We start from the raw sequence: 12,588 nt of genomic DNA, 5'->3' as shown, positions 1-12,588 counted from the left end.
GTCTCTGAAGTACATAGAAAGAATGGAAACATGAATGATTATCTCTCTCTTTCTTTCTCTCTCTCTCTCTCTCCATGAAACACAAGCATCGATAGAAGTACACAAGAAGATAAGCACTCCACATCATTGATGCTTTTTGGAGACGAAAATACATTTTTTTTTCATTTTCTTTTGAATGACCTAAGAAACTGAACCTATGTATCACAACACCAATTTTTTTGCACCCACAGGTACTACTAAACTTCAGACAAAAAGCATTGACAAACAACACACAAGTGGATATAGTACAATAGGAGGGAAGCGAGATTTCTGCTATAGGAGAAAATTCAAACCAGCCGCCATCTAAACTTTTGTGCTCAACCTTAGTTGGGTTCACAACATGAATTCAAAAAAAATCTACACAACATAGTACTCCCTCCGTAAACTAATATAAGAGTGTTTATATTACTATTTTAGTGATCTAAACGCTCTTACATTTGTTTACAGAGGAAGTACATCACAACACAGAGGAGGCAATCAGCTGCACTAGCAATTTTTTTTTAACTTTTTTGTTGCCCTTCCCGCTGGGCAGCGCCGTGGACATCGTCTTCGTCCTGGAGACAGAGGTTGAGTGGGGCCAGCTCATGGATGAGAGAAGGCCCGGTCGCCGCTGGTTCGTTGCTGGTGCCCCCATCTGCTCACTACACTGAAGTTACAAAAAAATGCAGTATAGACTTTCGACAGTTCAGGTGCGAGGAATCATCTACTTCGAGGGGCATAAACAAGAACAAATCTAGATGGAGAAGTGCTCAGCAGCGTACTTTTCCAAAGTTAATTGGTGGCGTATTCACTAAGTGAACTGTTGTACCTTTTCAAACTGAACAATGCCAACCTGAAAAAAGTGCGCTAGCTAGATCGTCAACTGAAAAACTACACTAGCACACCCACCTGCACAAGAACCTGCACGCCGGCTAGATTTCCACTTCTGCCAGCAGACGCGATAGGAGAAGCACCTTGCCTGCTCGTGTCCACTGCTACAGGGAAGGAAAGGGGATTGTTTGCATTAAACACAAGAACTATAGGCAGCCACATACTCGTAATCACTACAATCTTCTTTTATTTAATATACACGTTGAACCTCAACTCTGTCTCTCAGCTAGGATGAATTTCTCTCTTTATTATGGTCCAGAGAAACAGAGGCATGGGCGAATTGCAAAGAATAGTGGTGAATCAGAGAAGCTCAGTGGCGGCAACAACAATCAGCAAGAACGAGATGCCTGTCACCTGTAGGAGCTCGAGCGCGGGAGGCCTCTGAACGCACGACGGCGGACGAGAAGAATCAGGCCAGACCTGCGCGCGGGGGGCTCCGCTCCTCCGCCGGCAGCCGAGAAGATCGAGCTGGAGCTCCTTTGCCACGTCTTCGTCCCTCTCGTCCCCCCTGCACCTGCAGTTGCTCGCCGACGCCCTAGATCCAAGCTGTTCAACGGGATGGCCGCCGAAATTTGCTGCCGCAGAACGGGATGACAAAGGAGGAGTCATGGAGGCGGGGATTGCGGGCGGCGCGCGGCGGTGTGGATGGCGGCGCGCGGCGCGATGGTTGGGAAGCGCGTGGTGGCGGGGTTGACCAGGTGAGGCGCGGTAGATGGGCGACCCACGGTGGCGGGGGTTGAAGGGGCGCACTACGATGGGTGGGCGGCCCGCGGCGGTGGGGTTCACCGTATGGGGCGAGTTTGCTCGCCGGCCCACGGCGGCGGGGGATGGGGATCGAGCAGGTTGGTCATGGGAGGTGGGGAGACTGGGGTTCGGGGTGGGTTCATTTTTTCTTGTTGCGTCGAGTAGCACTATTCTAATAGTTATTCTGATCACAACGTCTCTATATAGGGCGCGATGTGATGTTCCTGAGATCGCAAACAGAGAAAAAACTGGCCCGTTGTGCACACCCCGGAACGGCCCACTACCACACCCACGACCTTCTCCTCTCCCTCGACGACGCCTCACCATCCCCCGATCCCCATCGACCAAACCACCGCACCGCCCTCCCCTGCCTGCCGCGCCGCGCCGCCCTGCCCGTCAGCATCTCGTAGCCCCTCCTCGCCGGCCTCGCGCCGCCGCCCACCGGCTAACCCCCACCGCCGCCCATCGGCGATGCGCGCCGCGCCGCCGCCCCAAACCTCCACCGCCCACAGGCCTCGAGCGCCGCCGTGAGCCGTGGATCCGGGGCGCCGACGCCTGGCTCTGGATCCCGCCCACCGCTGCCAGAGTCCCAGACTGAAGACGAGCAAGCCTGCGCCCCCTCACTCACGTAGCCTCCTCCCGATGGGGATCCACCATCGCGGCGCTCATGTCGTTCGGCATCGCCACCTCCGGCTGTTCAACGACGGCGCTCCTGGATGTTCACCACATTAGCTCCCAAATCCCAGCCATCCAGGGGTCTCCGACACAACTCCACCCCTCTCCGCCCCTGCATCACCTCCTCCGCCGGTGTTGAAGCCATCGTCGGCCCTGTGGAACAAACGCCGGCGCCGCCCTCCAAGAACCCGAGCCGCCGCCTGCCACCAAGATGCTACGCCGCCACTAGTGGCTCCTCCCAAACCCAACGCCCTGCACCCCCATCTCCTCCACGTCCTGGCGGTCGCTCGCACGCGAGGATGGTGCTGGCCCGGCTCCATGCTTCGGACCTGGAGAGGAGATGGCTGGCTCACACCTAGGCCGGCTTCGCATCAGTCCAACTACACTGCTAGTCCCTATCCAGGTTCTGCAATTTCTGTGCATCCACTCCTGTGATTGCTGCATCTAGAGTGAACGGCTAGTCCCCTAGTCCCCTGTTTCTTTGGATAAATTTTTTGTACAAGTTTCGTGAAAGTTGTGCTGATTTGATGCCCTCAACTGTTTGTGGTTATGTCTCTGATAACTAACAACATCTTTTGTCCTATGCCCAAATTTTTGTGAGCAACAAATATTCATACATGTGCATTATATCTGTTCTTGTGGGAATACGTCTACAACAAGTTCGTTTTTGCACCTCTTTCAGAAAAAATCATATTGTACAATTCTAGTGTATCTTCTTGAAGTTCATATTGTCAAGACCTCGAAGCTCACATAATATAGTTCAGAAGTTTGGATGACTCATGTCTGATAATTTTTTTTTTGATACATACACGCGAGCCTGTTCATATTTGTATATTTGTTATTTTCATTATCCGTTAGGATCTGGTATTAGTAGTCTATTTTTTACGAGCAGTCTTGTTCGACAGATGCTTTATCTCTACTCCTAATGGACGAGTTGGTTGAATAGTTCCCCCACTTTCGTCTGGTTTTTTTTCGACTGGTTTTTTTTCGTCACCTCCCCACCCCACCTCACCCCACCCCACGCACGCACCCCAAGAAAACCACCCCGTAGGAGGAACGCCCTTCCTCTCGATCCCCTCCCGTCGCCGCCGCCGTCCTCTCTCCGATCTCTAGCCTCGCACCTTCTCCCATCCATCCCCTCGCCTCTCTTTCCCCCGATCTAGATGGCACCTCCCACCATGGCGGGGAGGCGGCTTCGAGCGCCGCCTGATCTCCTCGACCCAGGGCCTCACGCTCACCAGCGCCCGCCCAATCGCGCGCGACCTCTCCACTGCAGCGCGCCCCCGCCCTGTCTTGATGTGCAGCCCACGCCATGGGTCTCCGCCGACGCCACGATGGTCGTGGCCTCCTCACCCGCCGACGCCTCCACTCCAGATCCGAGCCGCCGGTGAGCCGTCAAGGTCGGGGCATGGTACTATCCATCTTCCCGCGTGTAGGGCAGCCGGTGCCCGCGTCCGCGTATCCCGGCCATGGGTGTTGTATTCATCTCCTACATGGGGCGACGAGGAAGATGAGCCCAGCGGCACGTGTGTCTTCCAGCCGCTCTTGTGAGATCGGGAGGCAATCAAAAGCAGGAAGGGGAGATCGATGCTTGGGGGTGACATCCAATGACCCAGGCATCACCCTCTCCTGACGTCTTACTACAAACCCGCAGCCACTGCCTCCTCGATCTACGCTAGCCTGCAGCAGCAAGGTCAGCCCCCCACACTCGGCATTTTTTTCTTTAGGTCTTGGCGCGGGAAACTGAAAAAGAGATGCTCCAACAATCACCACATCCCCCATACTGATTCCTGCAAATAAGCGTTAAATAAAAGGTAAACATGAAGCTTTTCGGTCATTCCCCATCTCAGTTTTGAAGTAAATACTCCATCCATCTACTAATAAATGACCACTTCATATTTTTTATCTAACTTTGACAATTGATTATACCAACAAAATATGAGTTATATGCCATTAGATGCACATTTCAAAGAATTTTTCGATAATATATTTTTATGACATACAACCCATATTCTTATGAAATGGGTGCACATGCATAATTTTGTTGGTAAAATATTGTCAGGTTTGACTCACATGTTCTCACTCTGCAGTATATCGAGTTTGATGACGATGATGATTGAAAAGAAGAGGATGAAGCACGTAAGTTTCCATCTGAGCTTATATTCATATGACTGCTACCTAGATGTACTGACGATTGTAGCCTGTACCTTGACTAAAAGTGTTTGTGTTTGCTCAAGTTGATGAGTCAAACAGAACAGTACTATTAATTAGTTGAGGGGCAGAGTGGTCTCTCTGATTGTCAAGATGATTGCAACCAAAACTGAGATATATAGATCTCTAATGCAGGGTCTTGATATTCTTGAAGTAAGGCACTAACTGAACTTCTGTTTTTCATCCTTATATCTGCAGTATTCAGAGGGTATCCGAGTGTACATGATGCCCCTGGGTGGGTGTCGGCGTGAGCTGGTATGGCCCCGTCGTGGCTATGTAGATGGGGAGGCGGGGTGGAGGCTGGGACTGCATGGGGAAAAAGCATAAAGAGCAAGACGGTAGTGCTGTACTGTGGCATGGTCATGTGTGTAGCCTCAGCACAGCGTTGTACTGTGGCATGGCTGTGTGTGTGACGTCGGTGCAGCGGCAAAGAGTAGTCTTTGGAGCAGGGCAGCGGCACACACACACATGAGGGTGGCCCTCGAGGCTTGGGGGTTAAGCAGGTGCGCGATGGTACGCATTTGATTGTCACCGTCGGATTCAGAGTGATCAGTCAAATTCGTTGTCATTTGTTTTTACTTTACAAAGTCATACATTCATGGTTTATCTCTTTTTTAAGGATCCCGTGGAAGTGGAGAGAGAAGCATCATGTTCATGAACTTGAAAAATGATTTCGAGTTTGAACAAAGAAAGTTTACCAAAGAAGACATCAAAGAAATTATATTTAGGGAGATACTGGAATACCTCCCTCAACTTCTCAAGGATTACATGCACGGATCTGAAAATACTTACTATGTCCTATGTTTCTACCTTGACATATCTTGTAACTTTTTTGCCTCCTATTTTGCATATGTAGCAATAGTCATAACTTATGTCGTTGAATCAATATTTGCCACTACTGACAATTTGCATAGGCAATCTGCTAAGAGGAAGATGGTGGAAAGAGCGGGCGAGTCGAGAGAAAACATTTTCTTCTCCCAAGGTAATTTACACTATCATAATTCCCCCAACTGTGACTTGTTATATACACACCTAGACCACCCCACACCGCCACTATAGTACACGGACGCCGCTCACCTGCAAAGGGCAAAAGGCTCCTCCTTTTACCATAAAACATGTCCCTGGGTAGGAAGGTGGCCTACCCGGCCACAAGCAAAAAAGGGAAGGTCGCTTGCATACACCGGTGGTGAAGAAAACGATCCGGAAGAGCAGAAGTGTTATTCCATACCGAGCTGTACCGTGTGTTTTCAGTTTTATGAAGAATGGTTTGCGATTACACGGTATTTGAAACCTTCTTTTCACACACTGAGCCTTGTGATCTGACGGTATGTGGCTTCTGTGTTCTTGCGTAGGTGTCGAACTACACTACCAGCAGCAGAGGCTGCACCTTGTCTTTAGCAAAGATGGAAAGCCTGCTAATTAATGATACAGGGAGATGAACGATGTGGATATGAAGAAGTAGTGGGTTGTGCTTTTCAGCAGTAAATGCATTTAGAGATTAGATGGCTTGCTCCAAAGACAAGCAACTAATCTCGTTGATGGGATTGCTGCGCAGATTCATGGATCGTGCTCTTCCGTGGTAAGGAGCCTGTGGCTCTCTCAAGTCTCAACTGATCAGAAGGTAAATAAGATTTTTGCCAGGCTTTGTTGAATTCAATTGGATGGAGAACTAATTATTACTTCCTCTGTTTGGAATTACTTGTCGCTCAAATGAATGCCGTTTGAGCGGCAAGTAATTTCGGGCGGAGGGAGTACTTAACATAAAACATTAGCAGTTGAACAGTGTGACATGCAAAATAAATGAATTACTTCGTCTTTTCGTAAAAGCATGTGCATCAAATGATGCACATACCCATAAAACATTGAATTCTTGGTACGAGCTAGAGATCTTGTTCACCTCACCATTTGATTATTCTCGAGTTTAGAGGTAAATACACTAGAGGTCTTAAAACTTGCGCGCGGCGGTCACTTTGGTGCACAAAGTTGCAAAATACGTGTTTGTGGTCACTAAACTTGCGAGGCCGTTCAAATACAGTCACTCTCACCGTATGCATGCGTATCCGTCAACGCCAGCATGGCACGGGCCCGCTGTCAACCACTGTAATTGCTCTTGTATGATAGATTTGTAGAAAAGCCCGCAGCTCTTTTTTTATTTACATAGGAACCCCTAAAATAAGAAAAATAGTGGGGCGGCGGGGTTCCATCCTTGGACGTACTGCTGAGTGGCACGACTGAACAACCACCACGCCAACAGTATCATGTGTTTACTTTGCACGACTATATTATACATCCTATCAGGGTGGACCCAAAAAATAATAATGAAGAAATTTATGTCTTCTAATAATAAGAATGCAAAGTGCAACCGGTGGGTTCGAACCTGTGACATGGAGATTCACTCGCGCATAAGCCAACCGCCAAGCAACTGCGACATGTGATGTAATTTAGAGATAGACAATGTATATGTTCTTATCACTCTTGTTCTCTGTAAGTACGTGCCATTTTAAAAAATGTTTAAACATTGTAAAAAGTGGTCGTGTAATTCAAAATATGTTCATGCAATAGAAAAACTACGCGAACAGTTTTTTGAACCATGCGAACATAATTGTACATTCTGTAAAATTCACAATTTTTTTTTTGAAATGTGCCAACATTTTTTTAAATGCAATGTACATTTCTTAATTTACATGAATATTGTTCAGTGTTTAAACATTTTTATAAATTTCATGTAGTTTTTTTAATGCATGTACATATTTTGAATTGCACAAACAATATTATTTGAAAATAATACACGAACAATTTTTTGTGATCCACGAATTTCTCAAATAAAACGAATAGGTGTAATGATACATATTGTTTTTTAATTATGAATATTTCTAAGAAAATGCACATTTTATTATTATGAATATTTTAAAAACAATTGGTGTTATTATTATGCGAGCATTTTTATAATTCATAAGTATTATTTTAGAATAATACATGAAAAATATTTGAAAGTTCTCTTATTAATGGCATTAGAATTTACATACTATCTACAAATTTCTGAAAAATAAACAAGTGCAAAATGGGTCGCCGGACCACAGCCCATTTCTGTTCCATGAGCGCTTCCGTTTTTGTACATTAATCTTAGTTATCCTTAATAGCTGTCTACAGATGTGTGGTGCAGTTTGTGTGACCTGTATTGTACTAGCATTAGGTCGGGGGTTCGAGAGCTGGCAGTTAAACTTTTCGTCCCATCGATGGTTGATTTTTTATTTTGCATAGAAAAGAAGAAGAAGAAGAACGGGTTTTGTGCAAAAATGCGTCCATGTGTCATTAACAGCGGGCCCGTGCCATGCTGGCGTCGACGGATACGCCTGCATACAGAGAGAGTGACTGTATTTGAACAGTCTCGCAAGTTTAGTGACCACAAACACGTATTTTACAACTTTGTGCACCAAAATGACCGCCGCGTGCAAGTTCTAAGACCTCTGGTGTATTTACAAGAGTTTATTTGGGACATGGTATATATAAAGTTGCTTATGTAGTAAACATGATTTATGGTACAAATTGTCATGCAACGAGATTCCTTCTAGAGTACTCCCTCCGTTCCTAAATATAAGTCTTTCTAGAGATTCCAACAAATGACTACATACGGAGCAAAATTAGTGAATCTACACTCTAAAATATGTCTACATACATCCGTATGTTGTCCATTTGAAATGTCTAAAAAGACTTATATTTAGGAACGGAGGGAGTAATATTTAATGATTATATTATCTTTTTAGTTTGTTGTTGGATAACCATTGGCAGCGGCTAAGTTTGCAGAGGAAACCTTTTGAACATGGCAGCATTATATTTTTCCATTTTCCTTGTAATTTTGAGTTTATGTGTAAACTTGAGTTAGCTTAGAGTTATTTATTAAACTCACACAAAGCTTTTGTGTTGGTCCAAATAAAATGAGCATAAAACAAGAACTGAGGACCAACTTTAATTAAAGGCCTTATGCTGAATTTAATTGAGGAACATTGCCAATTCATTCAAAAAAGTACGAAACTGATCTTACAAGTTTTTTTTAAAGAAGACAAATTTGATCCCATTACTTAGCTATAGACAAGTGTCAAAGCTAATATTAGTATTCGCGGTAGTTCCAGCTGCTGAGTTAGTAGCAATATCTCCATCTAATGTGATCTTCGATCACTTTGTAGTTCACATATAGCATTTTATATCGAAAAGATCATCCATTTATTGCCGAGTGAATGGAACAATGCACGTGTAATAATAACTAACTCAATGAAAGGTATTTGCTGGGCAGATGATCACATGTTTTCGCCAATATATAATATATAAGTGCTGCGTTACTATGCTAAATTGCTTTACAATTTTATTCCTTTTTGCAGATCTTGGTTAGCTGGTTGGTCAGAGGAAGAAAGCAGAACGCATGAATGAAAGTGGAGAGGACAAAGAAAGATGTGTGGATACTCATAGTTGAAGTAAATAAGTATTATGGGGATTCTCATAGTTGGAGAATATAAGTATTATGCGGATTCTCATGGTTGGAGTTAATAACGGACACACTGGCGTATTAGTTGTTTGCCCAACAACGGACATCATATTTTTATTTCGTGGTAATGCACGACATTCAATTGTATATGTTACAACGTGGCAATGGCCTGGGAGGCATCAGATCTGTCGTGAGAGCCGGGTGGTTGGCGGGGGACTCCTCGTTGCCGATCCATGGGTAAGTACGTTGACAATTCTTGGGAAAGTATGGTGTGAGGTAGCGTTGGTGCTATGGTGAAGATAAAGTGGGCGTCATCCAATTTAAATTGGAAGGGTGCGTCATGGGGTGTGTAGTTCGCTTGGGACCGCGTGTTGGAGATAACATGGCGGATAGACAACCACATTTCTCACCCACATATGGGCTGAATTTGGGGAGCCCGGACTATCCGGACGGTTAGATTTTGAGGAGCCCACTGGGTGCCTGTTTGGTGTGTGTACACAACCAGATATGTGAGAGAGATAGAGAGAGTGAGAGATGCTTCGAGACGACCTTAATTATTTGTTTGATTTATTATATGCATTATAGCCCGTAGCAACGCACGGGCGTTCTACTAGTTATAGTGTGTGTTTGAAGTTCATATTGTCAAGGTCACGAAATTCACAACCTGTCACCAGAGATCCTGAAGAAAATACATGTGGGTTTGGCATGTCTCACATCCTGCAGCAACGAGCCCCTGCAAGAAAATACATGTGGGTTCCATCCACAAATCTGCGAGGGATGTAAAAGCGATTGTGGCATATTGTCAGCTGCCCATCAAATATAAGCCTATTATGTTGTCCTTCAGTAGTAGTTCAACAAAAAAACTGCAACAATTCTACATTGGAAACTATGATATTTCAGGTCTGCTACTATGTACGTGCTTGTTGGTATGACTATGAGTACATACATTTTGTCCTCGTTCTTTCCCCCGTAGGCTTTCTCTGCCATGGATGTGTGCATGCGTGCTATGTGTGTGAGTGTGCTACAGCAATTTGTGTAAAAGAAGCATTTTCAATTGGGCAAAATTAGTTGATGATTGTCGAAGTTCAGACATTTCTATTGGTGACGTTCAGTAATTATAGAATGAGAAGTAGTGCGTGCCGTCTTGTGCCCACAAGGTGCCACTGGCTGCTACACACCCTGTGCTGCTGCTGTTGCTGCTTTAACTTTTACGTGACTTGCAAAAAACTTTTTTCCTTTGGATATATGCGATCCAGTACAGTTGTTCTACTAAGTAGCAGGGTATGTGCTTCTTACCGGCCACACATGTGAAATCTGTTTGTTGATTTCACTTGATGGCATGTACATAAGTTCAAAATAGAAAAAACGGGAGATCACTAGGGAAAATGTGACAAATCCATGGAACAAACTTGAGTAATTCATGTGGAAATTGCAAAAGTTAAAAATAGAAAAACAAGCAGTTGAAATTAAAAAACAAGCAATTCAAAAGTTTCTAAAAAAATATGAGAAAAGGCAAAAATTGAACATCTGTTTCAAAAAATAGAAATTCAAAATTAAAATAGTGGAGAAGTTCTTTGTTAATTATAAAACTGGGATTTTCACCTTTAATAAAAAATAAACCAAGAAGTTCAAATAAAAAAGCAAATTGGTTCAAAAATTATACAAAAAATGACATTTTCCCCATTTCAAGGAAAAAAACTAGAGGTTCAATATTTATTACATTATCAAGAAGGTCAAATTGAAAAAACCGAGCAGTTCAAAAAGTTTATAAAAACAGATTTTCCTTCTTTTAAAAATAAGACCTAGAAGTTCAACTTTAAATAATTCAGTAGTTCGATATTTATTACATAATTAGGACTTTTCCCGTTACTAGTGAATAAAAACAAGAAGTCCAAACTTAAAAAAAATATGAAGTTGTTTAATGTTCATACAAACTCGGATTTTCCCAAATGTCAAAGATTAAAACCAAGAAGTTCAATTTCGAAAGATGGGGTAGTTCAATGTATATAAGAAACTCAGGTTTTCGAGTTACTAAAGAATAAACCAAGAAGTTCAATTGGAAAAAGTGGAGTAGTTTGATATTGATTTGAAAAATCGGATTTTTCTAGTTACTAAAGAATAAAACCAATAAGTTCAATTTGAAATAACGAAGAAGTTGGATATTTCTAAAAAATCCTCCAATTTTCACATTTCTAAAAAACCACAATGAAGTTCAAGTAAAAAAAGTAGAGCGGTTCAATGTCTATAAAAAACGTAGATATTTTCACGTAACCAAGAGAAGTTCGGATTGAAAATTGCTAGAAATTCACGTACTAAACGCATTTTGTATTAAAAATAATAATGAAAAAGAAAAGGCTAAAACGTTTTGTTGCTAGAAGTTCAAGTGCTCGGCTCAAGAAAGTTCAAAAATTCTTGTGAGAAGTTCACCTTGTATTTCCATGTTTGATTTTTTCCGTATAAAAATCAAATACAATTCTTTACTCAAAATATAAAAAGGTGAAGTTCAAATTGAAATAACAAAGAAGTTCAGAGTTTATTAATACTTAGGATTTACCTGTTCCAAAAATAAAAAACACAACGCCATTTTTTTGCACTTTTAAAAATAACTCATAAACGAAAAAATGGTTGCTAGAAGTTCAAGTGCTCGGCGAGGAAAAGTTCAAAAAATTATTGTGAGAGAGGTTCACCGTGCATTTAGATGTCCAAAATACATTAAAAATATGTTATTTTTTGTGTTTTAAAATAATTCTCTCAAACTAGAGAGAAGTTCAAAGTGATAACAACCGGAAGTTCACGTACTACATGGTTTGTATTTCATATAAGAAAAATTCAATAAAGTGAAACAGAGTGAAGTTCAAATAGACATACCCCAGAAGTTCAACTACTTCACGCAGTGCAAAAAACAACACGTCAAAAACTGAGTGAGGTTCAAACAAACATGCCCGAGAAGTTCAACTACTTCACGCAGTGCGTTGCCATTCGCAATGAAGGCAGAAATCGTGATCTCGTCATTTCTCTAATTTACTTCAAAACAACAGGAATATCATTTGTGTAAATTCAAGTCCTCGGTCGAAGAAAGTTAAAAATATATTGTGAGAGAGGTTTGTACAAAAAGAATATCATTTGTGTAACACTAACGAAATGGATGAGAAAATTACAAACGAAAATACGTCACAGAAGTTCAACGTGAAAATAGCACGAAGTTCGACTACTATAGTGAATGAATTTGAGATGATTCTTTTTAAAATTGTCACGAGTATGAAAAAATGATCAACACGGGAAAGTTGCGTGTTTACAGCAGCTTTCCAACAGTATATCACTTGCTCAATTCCGGTGAGTGGATGGAGAGCTACGAGCGGTGGATGGAGATCTATGAGCAAAAAAAGCACGTGAAAAACAGAGTGAAGTTCAAGTAGACATGCCGAGAAGTTCAGGTTCTTCACGTGGTGCTTTTTCGAAGAATCTGTTTCGCGATAAAGGCAGAACGAATGATATCGCCATTTTCGAAATTACTTGAAAACGGCTAAAATCACAGAAAACCATCAACATGAAAAAGTTTCGTATTTTCC

General features: G+C 42.9%; 1 protein-coding gene and 1 long non-coding RNA gene across 3 annotated transcripts; one reads left to right on the top strand and one right to left on the bottom strand.

Annotated features, from left to right (window-relative positions):
• Positions 1-306: 306 nt before the first annotated feature.
• On the bottom strand, positions 307-1,980 carry LOC123142625 (uncharacterized). The gene is made up of 2 exons (XM_044561455.1): positions 1,264-1,980; positions 307-1,013 (listed from the first exon to the last, which is right to left on the bottom strand). Exons 1-2 carry the CDS (start codon positions 1,978-1,980, stop codon positions 951-953), a joined length of 780 nt encoding a protein of 259 aa, XP_044417390.1. The 3' UTR covers positions 307-950.
• A 782-nt stretch (positions 1,981-2,762) lies between these two features.
• On the top strand, positions 2,763-9,184 carry LOC123145287 (uncharacterized). Of its 2 annotated transcripts, none has more exons than XR_006472248.1 (6): positions 2,763-4,021; positions 4,419-4,467; positions 4,738-5,042; positions 5,159-5,521; positions 5,892-6,160; positions 8,916-9,184. It is a non-coding gene; the product is annotated as an uncharacterized lncRNA (long non-coding RNA). The 2 variants fall into 2 exon arrangements; XR_006472247.1 differs by having other exon boundaries at positions 2,763-4,142.
• Positions 9,185-12,588: the final 3,404 nt, after the last annotated feature.

This window comes from Triticum aestivum, chromosome 6D, assembly GCF_018294505.1.
Source record: "Triticum aestivum cultivar Chinese Spring chromosome 6D, IWGSC CS RefSeq v2.1, whole genome shotgun sequence".
NCBI lineage: Eukaryota > Viridiplantae > Streptophyta > Magnoliopsida > Poales > Poaceae > Triticum > Triticum aestivum.
The sequence above is the reverse complement of the archived record's forward strand: the minus strand, read 5'-3'. Positions and strand labels throughout refer to the sequence as shown.